We start from the raw sequence: 16,168 nt of genomic DNA, 5'->3' as shown, positions 1-16,168 counted from the left end.
ATATTCAAGCATATTATATGGTCTAATTTATTTTACATTTACTTTTATGACTGAGATGTTAGAAAATGCATCCCCCTCCAATATTTTTGGAAAAAAATGTAATTAGAATTTTCTTTTGAAGTTTTGCAAACCAGGGAAACTTGAGATTCCTTTTCAATAGATGACAAAACCCTATGCTTTTAAGTTAAATGGCTGCCAGGAAACTACCAAAAACAGTTGAGAAATGATGTGCAAATTTGAGACAAGACTTGTCACTTCATTTTTCCTCTCTAGCTTTTCACCAGCCTGAAACTTTGAGAAAAAAGAGAGGACAATAAGGAAATTTGGGGCAGATTATTAACGTAAACTTTAGCATATCATTAATAAAATAATTTGCCTGGACTTAATTATTTTTATCCCAAATTGTCTTCCTAAAACATGTTTTTGTCCTGATGTAATGCAAGTGATGAGTACTTTCAGTTAAAAAATTCTTACTGAGTAAACAGTGTCATTTGTAAATGATACTCTGAGCTCAGACACAAACGTATGTCCCACAAACCTATTTAAGCCATGAGAAACACTAGAGCAACTACCCGTGAAATAAATGCCCATGTTGGGGAACAGATCTGAAAGCACTGTGAATTGTAAGTATTTTATGTAGGAAGGTTAAATGCAACAGTTCATAGTTTATGTTCTGCCAACTTAACCATGAGCCTAATCTTTGTTACACTTTTTTCTATTATTAGCTGAGATTTAAGAGGCATTTGGAAGTGCCCCAGTTAGCTGGAAACAGATGGCCTATTCTCTCTCTTCTTAGAATCAACCAGAGAGCTCTACGGTAGCTGCTCAACTGTGGCTTCAGATTGTTTAGGGTTTTTTTGTTTGCTTGTCTTTTGTTTTTTTTTGGGTTTTTTTTGTACACGTAATGATGCCCTATTTTGGCAATTTACAATACTGTACAATCTTTCAATTAATCATTGCTTAAGTGAAATGCTATACTTTACTAATCAATGTTCAAAAACTTCCTATCTTACAAACTTTTCAACTTTTATGTAGACTATTATGAACTGGCAACCTCTGGACTAGTTTAATACAAGTGGCACATTTTTTTGACAGTACTAACAGTATATAATATTGCTTGCTCTGGAAGGTTGTATAGCAATGGAAATAGAGCACAAGTGATACATACATGAGAATGTGAAAATCTGCTATCTTTATCCCATCAGTATTTGCTGATGGATCTTCCCTCAAAGAATTAAAACGAATGAAAGATAAATTCAAAAAGTCACACTTTTTACACGGAATTTTGCTTTTAAAAAAGGTCAATCATTTGTGAAGAAGCATTGCAGAATATTATTTCACAAAATCTTAGATGTGAAAGCGAACCTAGAGATTACTCAATCCAATCACTTCATATTTAAGTTTAAGAAACTGAATTCTATGAAGGATCACATAGCTACTCAATTAACAGCAAGACCAAGCATAGGACCCCAATTTCCTGACTCAAAGTCCAGTCTTTACTATTTTATGATTAATTACTTTTGTTTCAGATGTTTATCTCAAAAGTAGATTGTACTAATTCAGAAATGTAAGACACTTCTTATTTTGTGAGAATCGGTCTGACATTAGTGGGAATTCCAAGTCGTAACTGCTTTCCTGTCAAACTGGGACCTAAATTTATTGATGCCTTCTGAGTAAATCAATAAATCAACACTAAATGCCGTTACAGCTTTGTGACATTCTAGCCTTATCCTTGATTACATCTCATAAAATGGAAAAGGGGTGAAGGGTTGAGAGTGAGCTTTGGGAACCAAGTCTCTAACCTCTTTGACTCTATTTCTTAAATTAAAATGTGAAAAATTTATAGTTTAGTTAATAGTAATGTACCAATGTTAATTTTAAAGTTTTTACAAATGTGCTGTGATAACATATCAGCACTGGAGGAAACTAGGTGAAAGATGTGGGCTACACAGGTGCTCTCTGTACACTTTGAACTTTTGTGTAAATCTAAACTTATCTCAAAACAAAAAGTGTTTTTAAAGCAAAACGACAACAAAAACACCCCAAAAATTATAATCATGGGCACTAGATTAACCTTGAAACACAGAGACAGATATGTAAGTATGTTTCTTATCAATGATGTTTGTAATCAATGCTATGAAGTATAGATACTTTAAGAGCAATAGAGATGAAATCTCAAGCTTTTCTCTGATATTTGCTCTTATTAAGTATTCGTAGCAGTAACAAATACTTCACCAATAACCACCCCACCCTCATCTCCCTTACACAGACATAAAGACACACACACACTCAGACTTCTGAAACTTATCCTGATATCTCTCAGTCACTTCTGCAGCTGAGTAGTCCCATGCTTCAGGCCCTTGCTTAGGAGGCTGAAGGGGGTGGAGAAGCTCCCATGTTATGCCCCATCATAATCATTTTCTTCCAATGCTCTGCCTCTCCCAGCAAACTGCCTGCCACCTTTTGCATCACAAAAATCACAGTGCTTTTCCACCTCTCATCCTAATGAAGTCCACGAGGATGATTAAGTGGACCTTCAGAATTGTGGAGAGGGGGAAAAGAAATGTTAGTAAGAGTATTTTTTTATGCTTGGAATTTGCATTTGACACTTCTTAATTACTGTTAAAATAATATCCAGATTCTAAATACCAAGGCATACTATGTTTATATTGTAGATTGCGTTTGGATAATTCTGTTTTCTCTGGTATGATGTTATGCTTTTGGGACACATTTTCCCACTAAAGTGGGAAGTGCAAACCTATTTAATAATGATCTCAACACAGCACAATTTAAAATGATAATTGGAAATGATCTTTTGGACAGCATCACGAGATAACTATACAAATGAACTCTTGTATTGTTAATAATGTATTTAAAGCTTGAAAACTGCTAAGAATAAATCTTAAATGTTCTCACCACACACACACACAAAAAGATAACAATGTGAGTTCATGGATATGTTACTGGGCTTGATTGTGGTAATCATTTCATAACGTATATGTATATCGAAACATCATGTTGTATACCATAAATATATACAATTTTTATTTATCAATTATACCCCAATAAAACTGAAGAAAAAAAGAATCAAAATATTCCCAAAAGACCACTGGAGAAAAAAAATACAACAAAATGATTACTTCTGGGTTAAAATTCTGATAATGCCACTTTGAACAAGTTACTTAATGTCCCTGAGCCTTATTTTTCACATCTTTAAAGTAGAGATAACAATTCCTAAGTCTTTGTGATTATTAATGAAATAATGAACCAAAATGTCGGCTGTAATTGTACCTATTCCATAGGGTTAGTACACGTAAATGAGATGGGATGTACCATTTTTGCAGAGTATCTAGAGCACAGGTAGCACTTAGTAAAATGTTGACCATGTGCTAACCTGCTAACAAGGAAACCCTCACATGGGCTCCATTCTTGCTGCTAGCTAACTTCTTTTACAACATGGCTCATTCATACTATATTAAGTAGAATACCATTTTGAATTATAGGTGTGATTAAGTACTTGCTGATTATTTCTACCCTTTCTCTCCACACATATATCATTTAGCAAACATCTAAATCTGATTTAACAAGCTTATCTTTTACTAGGTGGTTTTTCATATTACTGAAGTATTTTATATAACCACAGAGATTCTCCATAGTTTTTCCTTAAATAACATGCTCGCATTCCTTATATTGAACGTAAAACGTGTTGATTTACCAAATGCTAACATAAATCAAAGTTTTTAGGAACACATCTGTTGTATAAAACAGATCACACCTGTACACATTGTTAATGCACACATATAAATAGTAAACCAAAGTATATTATTGTAGGAAATCTAAAGAGTAAAATAATAAACTCCTATTTAGAGTTAAAAGTATGTAATTAAGCAAAATACTGGGTCTATGGTAAGTATGCAATCGAAAAATGCACCGACTGAATTATCATGCTAATGATAAACTCTTCTAGGAATGACTCTGAAGAGTCATTCTGTCTTTGAAATTGATTATTTATTTCATAAACCTATTGTATTCATGGAATCTATTTTACTAATTATGAGATTATTTTGTGATATCTTTTGTTTTTATCATAAGTCAGTGTCTTCAGTATATTTAGATTCTACTCTATGTTGTGTATGCTTTTTCATTCAAAATGTTCTTTAGGAAAAAAAAATTTGAGCAGAAACAGGCTGTCCTAGGACATCCTTTCCTTTAGAGACATGAGTTTCTCCAGCATAAAAAATGATTGGATTCCAAATTGGTTAAATATCATCTTCTGTAACAGTACAGTCACATGTTGTCTTGTTACCGTGGAACATGTGCTCTCATTTCAGAAGAGCCATTCTGTGAAAAAGTTTTATTTGGCCCACATAGCCAATCCCCGGATTTGTGGGTGTTACCTCCTTTCTGTGTTACCAGTTTTTTTCATCGTCATTATTGCTTCTGCTTCATCAGCTGTAACACAGTTTAGGGCAATCCTTTTAAAGAATGAGATGTTTCTCAAAATAGACAAAACAGTTGGCTAGACAGAAAAGAGACAGCAACAAAATTAGGTCAGTTGTTTGTCTGTGTGTTGCTCCCTGAACCACTTCAGAGACACACCATCTCACACATGTGTAAATGAACAGACATTGAGTAAGCATATCATCTGTGCATTCCAATACAAATTTGTATCCTATTTTATTAAGGAAAGTAAATGATATGCAAAGTGATTTCATTCAGAGAATACAGGACGAAAACAACCAAATAAATTCTTGGTTCAGACCCTCTTTAACAAGCCCTCTAGGTGTTTCTGATGCAAGCTAAAGGTTGAAAAACACTCCGTAGCAACACAGAAGGAATAAGGCACAGTACTTGCTCTTAAGCGCTTCTCCTTGGTCTCAAGGAATTCCCAGCTGCCTCAAATTTGCATTTTAATTACCTAGCACAGTTTTATCATATATAAGCTTAGTTGATAATGATAATATTATTACTGCTTAAGAGTGTAATGGTTTTTCATCTCTTCTTGAGCAGTCAGTCATTCAATGAAGTGTTTATTAGAAAGTAGTAGTTAGTATCCATTACAAAAAGCCTTATGAATCTCATGAGTTGAGCTGCATTGTTATTGCTTGTTGCAACACACACACACAGAAAGAGAGAATTATAAAATATAAAATCTTAAGGGACAAATATTTTCAATAAAGAATTTTAAAGTGATTTTTGTGTTGTGTTTAAATTCTAGATAATATTATTAAGCTTATACTTGCTATCTTCTCATGTTTATTAATATAGGTTGTTTACAGCTTTCTGACAGCATAATTAATATACAATTAACTATACATATTTATAAAGCATTTAATTTGATAAATTTTGACACATATATACATAGTATCATAAAACAGTTTGTAGAGGGGCTTTCAATTCTAATAGATTACAAGTATTCATTACTTGTGCAAGTTTTCCCCCTTCCAACCCTAATTTCAAAATAGGACTGCAGAGAAGGCTTCCTGAGTAAAGTAACATGAGCTGAGATTTGTAAGACAACTGGATACCTGCCCAAGTGAATACAAAGGGGAAGAGTTTTACAGAATGGAAATAAAGTCTATCTCACCTAGACTTCTAGACTTCTCACCCCTGACATCTAGACTCATGGCTGTTGTAATTTATCATCACATTGGGTTTTGAAATATTTACCCAATTTCTTTGTTTCTTCTTATAATTCCATATGAGATGAGCTTAACAGGTCAAGTGGAATACACAGCACTGTTTCTGAGAGTAGCCATCCCTGCAGTTTGTTTCTTGCATTAGAGTAACTTGTTTAGCTTTGACCATCAATCCACTCTGGAATTCATATTTATATGCTGTGTGTATTATAGAGAACAGCATGAGTAAAATTATATTTTCACTTTTAAAGAATGAAATCTAATAGCTTGCCTTTAATTTCCTTTTTATCTTCTTCTTCCCCTAAGCAAATTATTACCTCCCCAAATGTTCATTTATCATTACTCCCATGTGTTAATACTGAGACTTTACTTTTTGTTCTCTCATTTGCATTATTTCCTCCTTTGCAGGTTGGCTTCATGAGTTGGGAAAGAGACTGGAATCTCCATACTATGGCAACAATACCTTGGGGGGCCCATCGATCCGAAGTGCCTATATTGCCGCTCTGTACTTCACGCTGAGCAGCCTCACCAGCGTGGGTTTTGGGAACGTCTCTGCTAATACAGATGCAGAAAAGATCTTTTCCATCTGCACCATGCTGATTGGTGGTAAGAGAGCATCTTCTTTCATACCAAGAAGAGGAACTATGCCTGCCTAACTGTCACTGCTTGTTTGTTCTGTCCTGAAATACAATAGAGATAAACTGGTTAACATTGGAAGATTCTAAAAGCACTAATTAGTCTAGATGTAAAGCTGTAGTTGTATCTGTGGTTCCATATAAAAAGAGACTTGAGAGATTAACACACTAGAGCATGCATTTAAGAAGAATGGAGCAAGATTAACACGTGGGGCTCCTCTTACGTAGAATCATTACCTCATCCAGCTTACTGTTTTAGCCTGCAAAGGTAAGATGAAGTAAGAGGTGGCTATGTAGGCAAACTTATAATACACATTTTCCCTGCCCACTAGGATATGTACTCTGGACAGTGGCTTAGAACCTGACTTTTCCTAGATCCTCCAACTTACTTTTACATATGCCTCTTTCTGGGCCACAGGATCAAGTCCGTTTCAGACTCTTCACTCAGTTTCTTCATCTTTCAAGTGATGTACTAGGCAAGATGCAGTTGTGGTTCTTTCTATCCTGATGTAATGTTATATGACCGTAAATAAACATTGCTTTCTATAAAGCAAGGGTATTAGTAAGATCCAGCAGTACTTCTCCCAATAACAAAACAAATTTCATTAGATGTGAATTGTATTTTCAGTCTTCGCACTTCTCTCCCTAGTCAACTCTTTTATAAGAGACTCAATGAAAGAGGGTGGTTGATTCAGCAAACATCTATCCCCACTCCTGGAATGAAAGCCCCAAATACACTTACTTTGGAAAGCTCAAAACATTAAAAATTTAGGAAATTTGCCCAAAATGCTCTCTAGAGAATTTTATGACAATCAAAAAGAGCAACAAATATTTCTTATATGAACATAATGAAACAGTCTGCATTTTATACTTCTCTTCAAAGAAATCACATTTTTAAAGCATTAAGATATTTTTTAAAGCCAGTAAGTTCAATATTCAGTTAAACTAAGAGACTGCTGTAATTCATAAATATACATAAAGTCTGCAGAAACTGAGACTGGTAGATGGCAAACGTGAGGAGAGATGGGAAGACTTCACAAGAGGGTCTAGCGTGTCAAATCTCAGAAAGCATCAGCAAAAATACACTTCCTAAGTGTGAGGTTCATGATCCAAAGTGCAAAAGCTATCACCCTCCTTTATTGCAAGTAAGAGCACCAAGTGAGCAAGTTTGGTGGAGAAGTACAGAAGGCTCAACTCACAAAGAATCACACGGACCATTCATATTTGCAGGGATCACGCTAACAACAGACAATAATTCAAAATATATTAATAAAGTTATTGCTGTTATTAAAGAAGACCACAAACAAAAATTAACTATCTTAGAAAAGATATAACAACAGAGGTTAAAGATACGCTAAAATAGCTAAGCAAAGACGTGAAAGAAAAAAGCAAAGCCATCTTATGCACAAAGATAAAACTGAAGGAAAAAAAGAATAGATATTGCAAAGAATATAATGAGTCATAAAGGATAAAAAGAAGGAAAGCAAAAGGAACTGAAGGGAAGGATGAAAAAGTGGAGAGAAAAAACAAAAAGAGACAGAGGGAGGAGAGGGAGAGAGATAAAGGATGGAAGGCAGGCAGGCAAAAGAAAGAAAAAGAGTGAGTGACAAAGACAGAAATAAACAAACTTAAAAAGAGTAGAGAAAACCCTAACCATAGAAAGCAGGCTAAGGAGAACCAACATATGTATATTGCTTGTTAATACATAAATAAATTTTAATAGGAGTCAGCAGATCCAAAGGAAGACTTTTCACTATATAGCATTTTACATAATTTTAAAAAAAATTTTTGATAACATGAATTATTGCATGTAATTTTTTTAAGCAGGAAGAAGAGAACAAGCTAGATAGAGGCACAATAGAAAGGAAGGAAAATAACAGGCTTGATTCAACCATTTACGTATTCAAATGTTGTATTAGTTAATTCTCACGCTGCTAATGAAGACATAACCAAGACTGGGCAATTTATAAAGAAAAAGAGGTTTAATGGATTCTTGGTTCCACATGGCTGGGGAGGCCTCACAATCATGGTGGAAGACGATGGAGGAGCACAAGCACATTTTACTTGGCGGCAGGCAAGAGAGCACGTGCAGGGGAACTGCCCTTTATAAAACCATCAGATCTTGTGAGACTTATTTACTATTAGGAGAACAGCACAGGAAAAACCTGCCACCATGATTCAATTACCTCCCACTGGGTCCCTCCCCACAACACGTGGGGATTATGGGAGCTACAATTCAAGGTGAGATTTTGGTTGGGGACACAGCCAAACCATATCAAGTGTATGACCAAATACTTACTGAATGTCTATTATATGCCAACACCAATACAATATAAATAGTGAACATTTATTAGTTGTTTTTATGTTCCATTCTCTGTTCTAAGTGTTCTAACACAATACCATAATTTTTAAAGCACATCTATGGGGTTGGCACTATTATTATTTCATATAACAAATAGACAATTTATTATACTATTTTCTCTGGACTCCAAACCCACCTTTATTTATTTTGCTTTGTAATGCTGGGGTTTGTACTCTGCAAAACTCATTCTTCTTTGCCAGCTGACCTCAGTTGCTTTCTCTTAGAGGAGGAACCAAGGGAAGACTGGCAGGCGGAGGAGGGGAGGAGAGACTGCCTGCTCTGGTGCACATGCTGTTCCCTCAGTGGAGGCGGGAACCTCAGCAGCAGCAGGTGGTTTCAGCCTTCGTTCTCTGAACCAAACTCATTGGACCTCCTCAGACAATCTTGCATCAGTCAGGGGCACTATCTTGTCCAAAGAGAACCCTGGCTCCCTGACACTCCTCACAGCTCCTGCTCTGTGTTTCTATGTTCTGATAACTGCACTTCTTCCCTTTGTGTATCCAGCCCTAAGGGTTAAGCCTTCTACATTTGCTATGTCCATGTTACCTCTATGCTCCCTTTTTATTTATTCAGCCTTCCAACCCCAGGAAAACCAATTCTCTGTACTGAATTACTGCTGTTGAAATATTTAGTATAATTTCTTTCTTCTAAACCTTCCAACTGATGCAGATTGATATTATGCACATTTTTCAGATGACAAATCTAAAGTATGGAGAATTAAAGTAACTTTCCCAATGCCACACAACCAGTTAGTAAAGATGCAAGGTTTGAACCCAGGTGAATACTTACTTCTCTCCTTAAATATGTAAAGGGAAACTTTACTGAACTGTAAGACTGCTGTGATGGAGTATTAGGAGATGTTGAAGTCTACCTTGATCAAGTAAGCATTCTTTTTAGGCTAAAGTTCTGTTAATATTTTCTGCCCCACAATATTCCCCTCAAAGCCTGTTTTAGCATGTCCTCTTAATGACCTTAATTCAAGATATAACTTTGAGTTTTGAAACTTAACAATCAGAGATGGCTCCTACAGGCTTCCTTGCATGAGAGATGTGATATGAGTGTGTGGGTCTTAAGCAATTGATCACGCAGCATACAGTGAAATCAAAGAAGTATAAAAACAAACCTTCCCTCAAAGAGCTTATGATCCAGTTTGGAGGAGATAGGCTTAAACATGTGGAAAGAGTTTTAACGATACCAGGCAGTAAATGCTAAGTGCCACATCAGTTAGGAAGTTGAGAAGCAGTGAGAGTTTCTTGGAAAGACAGTGCCATGGCACAGTTGTTGAAGTAGCATGCTGGGGCTGCTGCAACTGTAACAAGCTCTTGGCTGATGTAGAGCAGTGACAGCCTAGGGAGCAGAGAACAGGAATTCTCATTTTCTGAAGAGCTACAATGTGCCAGGCCCTGTGGTGACTGTTTCGTATCCAGCATTATGACTTTTATAATTTCCATTCTCTGTGATAGCCCATATTTCAGCCAAGCAAAATCACAAGCATTTTGCAGATGAACAGTCTATACTTATTTAATATTTGCCCATGTTTCTTCTACTCCTGATGATAATTTTGGGAAATGCTCAAAGCCTAATTCTACTAATTTGACATTTCAAAAAATCCATAAGATAATTGAGCTTATTATCTATTGATCCACTTACTGTATTGTGAGTAGTACTGAATCAAAAATTGTTAATGCACAAACTATTCCCTGCTGTTCTCCGTAGGTAGGTGCGACACTGATCACAAGGCCAAAAGATATGGGAAATAATCTGATAATGTCACTTTGTTTCTTGTTTGTTGAATGTTTATTGAGCAAATGTCCTGGTGCAAAATCAGTGCTCATTGGTAAGTGGCATTAAAAAATTTAGGTGACCCGAGCAGCACTTAGGAAACTATTCATTTGAAAGTCAAATGCCATCTAAGTGACTTGAATTTATTAGTTAAAGCTTTCATATTTGTATTTGTGGGGAAATAATTTTATATTATTGTGAAAATTACCCTGGCTAGGAAAAATGTTGCCTGCATTTTAATATTTCCTAATTAACTAATTAATTGTAAAATGTTGATAACTAATCATAAGAGCTCACACTGTTGAGCACTTTGTTCATTTAATTCTCATAATACTGTGAGATAGAGATTATTAATACCCCAATTTAGACATAAGGCAGAAGAGATTTAGTGAGTTTAAATCCAGGACTCACTAAGACCTGGCAAACTTCTTCTAAAATATTCATTTTATTATGTACTATAAATTTATTTTGTTTACTTAATTTTTATAAATATAAACAAATAATTTATTTTTAAAAAGAAAAATCTAAAATTTGTGTTACCATAGACTTAAGTCTAGGGTATCTCACTAGGAATCCCCCACACAAGGCTGATGAAATTGCTAATGGCAAGGATGCAATATACTAGAAAAATCGGCAGTAGCAATATTAAATGAGAAAGGGGACTGGCAAAACTCCAGATAATTATCAAGGACAGAGATAGTATTGCTCAGTGAGAAGAAATGGGTGAAAAAATGCTGAATGGATCCACCTAGGAGTCCTCTGGGAACCCACCAGAATTTCCACAGGAGTTGTACAGGTTTTGTTTTATATATATATAAATATATATATATATATACACACATATATATACATATATGTGTGTGTGTATATGTATATAAACATAAACTTTATATATATGTATATATATAAAATTTTCATTTAAGATGCCATATAAACTTCCATATAAGCATCTGTAATTATGGAGTGTATAAACCACTAACATATGGGAGGAATATTTAAAACTATATAAATCAGAGTGATTTAAAGCAAAAATAATTTCTAAAAATTATACATAGACAAAACCATGTGAACTTTGAGAACACCCAAAACAAATAAGTAATCCTAATAGCTTCAGATGAATATTAGAGTTAATGAGCGAATTCAGTAAGGTTTATGGACACAAGATCAATATGCAAAAAATCAACTGCATTTCTATATATAGAGTAACAAATTAGAAATAAAATATAAAAAATGATTACAAATAATTAAATATGTATGAATAATTATAACTAAAAATTTGTAAGACTTCTATACAGAAAATTACAAAACATTAGTGAGAAAATAATGGAAGGATGTACAATGGTGATGGTTGCTAACAATGGACTCAACATTGCGAAAATATCAGTTGTATTCAAAGTAGTCTAAAGATTCAATGCAATCCCAATAAAAATTCCAGTAGATGTGTGTTTGTGTGTGGGTGTGTTTGAAAATTGACAAGTTGTTTCTAAAAATCAGTGGAAAAGAGCTAAAACCAGTCAAAGCTATCATGAAAAAGAACAAAATTGGAAGATTTGTGCTACAGATATCAAAATGTATTTCAAAGTTACAGTAATTAAGAGTGTATGGTATTTGTTCAATAACAGACCAATAGGCCAATGAAATAGAACAGAGTTCAGAAACAGACTCACACATATGTTGTCACTTCATTTGTGATATGGATGCTACTTTCAGTAAATGTTGTTGGGCCAAATGTTTATCTACCTGTTGGAAGACAACCTTGGTCCCTCTTAAAACTGTACATAAAAATTAATTCCAGGTGGATTTTGACCTAAATTTAGGAGGGAAAACATTAAAACTTCTAAAAGGTAATATAGGAGAATATTTTTATGACCTCTGATTTGGCAAAGGTTTCCTAATCATGACACAAAAAGCCCTAGCCATAAAGGAAAAGAATGATAAATTGAACTGCAGAACTTCTTTTTTATCAAAAGACCTTATTATAAATGTGAAGAGAGAAGCTACAGGATAGGAGAAGATATTTTCAAATGTTTATCTGACAAAGGACTCTCATCTACTATATATAAAGAATTGTTAAATCAATAAGAAAAAAATCAACCAACTCCCTGAAATAGGCAAAAGCTTGGAAAAAACACCTCAAAAGTAGATTTCCAATACCTGAGTAGATGACAAACATATAAAAAGGTGCTCAACATCATTAATCAGGAACATGCAAATTAAAACCAAAATTAGAGACCATTTTTGTTCACCAAAATGATATGTTTAAAAACCCTGCAACCCTAAGTGTTTGAGAGATTAATGAAACACCTTGACCTCCTCTCCTATACTGTTGAGGGGCATGTCAGTCGATACAACTTTGTCAACATCTACCATATCTGAATATACCTCTACTCTGTGATTCAACAATTCCACTTCTGAATATATAACCAATGGAAATGCATACATATATACTTCAGGGTATACACACAGATGTCTATAAAAGCATTTTTGTAAGAATCTCAAACTGGGAATGTCCATTAATAGGAGAATAAATAAGTAAATTGTGAAATGCCTATTCAAGAGAGCATTATACACTAATAAGAGTAAATGAACTACTATGTCATGGAACCTTATGGATAAATCTTACAAACTCAATGCTCAACAGAGAAGCCAGACAGAAAAAAAGTACATACTGTATGATTTTGTTTAGAGAAAGTTTATAGATAGGCAAAGCTTATTAATTGTAATATAATTGGTAACTGTGGTTACCTTTGGTGAAGGGATTGGTTAGTGATTGTGAAGGGGACACAGGGAAGCCTCCAGGATACTAATATTTGGTTTATTTATCTCGGGTGGTGGGAGGTAGTGATTCTATAGCTATGTTTACTTTGAAAAATCTCAATGAGCTTCACATTTAGCAAATGTGTAACTTGTTCTATATGTATCTTTGATTTTAATTTTACCTTGTAAAATTTTAATAGATGAGCTAAAAATAATATATCAAGCATGAGTTAAGAAGCTAGGTAATAGTGAGCTAAGTTCTTGCCTTTCATATCAGATTGTTTTTAGGTTTGTCTTAACAATAATGACTCAAGCAATGGAGTACAATTATATTGTCCAAAATTTTGGTGATAACTGCAAAAATACCCAAAAAAATCATTTTAAAAGGTTGACTTTAGAGAGTGAGATGGGGATGAAGGGATGGGTTTGGGGATGGACTATTTATCATAGATTTTCTAAACCATTTGCTTACAATTATAAAACTTTTTAAAGAAAGTATCAAACTACCAGAGGCACATTTCAGTTCCATAAATATTTATTGCATACTTAAATTATGCCAAGAGCTGTGCTAGATGCAGGGAAAACAAAGATGACTAAGATATGATACTTTCTTTCAAGGAGTTCACAGTTTAATAATGGAAATAGGTACTTAAGCAGATGATGTCCTTTCTTTTTTATTTCTATTTTTTTCTATTATAATGCACATTTAGAAAAGACTGGAAAACAAACAGAAAAATAAAATTACACAGTCTCATTATCAAAAGATAGTTTTCCAGAATTTCCATACATATATAACTATTTTTTGAAATATGTATGTATAACTATTCATATTTTTCACAACCAGACAAAATATACAGAAAAGATTTTCTCATGTCTTTAAAAATTATTTCATACTAAGCAGTGACTGCTTATAGTCACCTAATGAGTTTGCCCCAGTTGATAGTCATCAGCACAGTCTTGGAGGTTGGATAAAGCTTCCTAGTAAAGATCGTTCATCACTGAGAACATATTCAGTTTCAATGAAGCATTATTATCACAAAGTAATCAAGGCTTCCCTCGGGTCCCCCCACTGAATACACACACACTACCCTGACATAGTTTTATTGGACCCATATGATGAGCTATTGTGTTCACAAATTCAGGCTGTTCTCAAGATGTCTTTGCACTGCCATTTAAATTCATTATTTAAGAAATTTTTCTCATCTCTATTCTCTCTGCCATCTGCCATCCACAAGCCAGTGTACTTATAACCAAGAATGGAAATTTCCAGGGCAATGAGGAGGTGGGAAAGAGAAGGAGGGCAGCTAAGATTACCCAAAACCTGAGCTCTGGCCTCCTTTTATATCAGTAGAAAACGCCCCCTACTTAGCCTCCAAAGCCATTGCAAAATAGTTGGATAAAGTAATTAGCAATGATGTTATACTCCAGGAGATAAGTGTTGTCCAAAATTCAGGAAAAGAAAGAGAAGGGGGAACAAAAAGGGGAAAGGAAATGAAAAGAGAAAGGAAAAGACAAAGGGAAAGAGAAAGAAAAAGCCAGGCAGTTCTATAGAAGCACTTCTTTCATTTGAGAACCGCTTACTTTCTTCTTAGATGCCAATTGCTGAGGTTCCTTCCAGGACCTGATACTGAGATGAGATTTTACAAAATGCATTTTATGCAAAACTCCAACACACAAAAAAAAGAGACGCCCACACACTCAGCAGGTCTAACACTCAAGAATTATATACATCAAATTTGCTAGAAATAAAAGAAAAGTAAGTGATAATTTCCAAACTGACCTGGATATAGAAGTTCTTGAGTCAAACTTTCATAACAGATGGAATGATTTTTCCTGACAGTTACACACACTCTTTGCCAGGGTGAAATGATAACCGGTGACAGAATGGTCATAACAACTTTGGAAAATGAAAGGCTATGAGGACCAGAATTTTATTTTTTTAACTACTTAAATTAGAAGTAGTTATCTATGCTGAAATGAGACTTTGAAATTGTGGTGACTCAGACATAGACTAGTACTTTTCAACAACACTTATGAATGCTACAATTAATCCAGTAATTCATTTTACTAATAAAATACAACTAGGATGCTAAATAATCTGAACATATTACTTCTCTTACTTTAAGTGCTTTACACATTATAATTAAGCAAAGCAAAGTTAAAATCATACAGATAATTAAGGAAAGCAGTGTTAAAATAAATGAAACAGAATTGTTCTCTGTACTCGATTTAATCTCCATGAAAAGACTATTACATAGTGTTAAAGATGGTAGGGCTTCCAAACACTTAGCCCATAGGTATATTAAGGGTGCCTGAAATCGATGTTTAATTTCTTTGACTTGGAGCAGAATCAGTTCTTTTCTTTGGTGAGTGTTTATCATAAGTAGAGCTCTTATCTTCCAAATAAAAGACTTAAGCATCAGAACTGCTGTGCTTCTAAAACAATACAGAAGAGTGAACCTCTATTTAGAATCTACAAAGAACAAATCCAACATTTAGTTGTTACATGATATATATTTTTCATGGAATATTTTTGACCTGCTGGGAAACACTTAATTTTTGAACATTTAGGAATAATACATACTTATACATTCTTGCGTGTATCAAGCATTTATTGAGTATGTTTTGAATTTATTTCATCAATAAGTTGTGTCTACTAAGAGCTGCTCTTTACTATTAAAGAGGTTGCAGGAAAACCTTAAATCTGAGTCATTTTCCCCAAATTTAATTGCATTGAGCATGCTGAAAATTCATAACATTTTTCACTTTCATAAGGAAAATTAACATAAATTGAGCAAATACTGTGTTTCATACATATACTAGGCACTTTTTAAAAAATACATTTGTCTTTAAATCTTGAAATAGCCCTATGAGTAAGGGCTATTTAACATAATGAGAATGCCCATTTAACATGAATCTGTTTAAAGGAATTATGTAACCTACCAAGTTCACACAATTAGGAAGTAGCAAAATCAGTATTCAAATCCAGATCT

General features: G+C 34.3%; 1 protein-coding gene across 1 annotated transcript in view; it reads left to right on the top strand.

The window, feature by feature from the left end:
- The window catches only part of KCNH8 (potassium voltage-gated channel subfamily H member 8), a 394,745-nt gene that overhangs the window by 295,604 nt on the left and 82,973 nt on the right, over nucleotides 1–16,168 (top strand). The window contains exon 8 of the mRNA XM_054483001.1: nucleotides 6,048–6,245. Within this exon, the coding sequence (XP_054338976.1) occupies nucleotides 6,048–6,245 (198 nt within the window). The remainder of the gene's footprint in view (nucleotides 1–6,047; nucleotides 6,246–16,168) is intronic.

This window comes from Pongo pygmaeus, chromosome 2 (assembly GCF_028885625.2).
Source record: "Pongo pygmaeus isolate AG05252 chromosome 2, NHGRI_mPonPyg2-v2.0_pri, whole genome shotgun sequence".
NCBI lineage: Eukaryota > Metazoa > Chordata > Mammalia > Primates > Hominidae > Pongo > Pongo pygmaeus.
The sequence above is the reverse complement of the archived record's forward strand: the minus strand, read 5'-3'. Positions and strand labels throughout refer to the sequence as shown.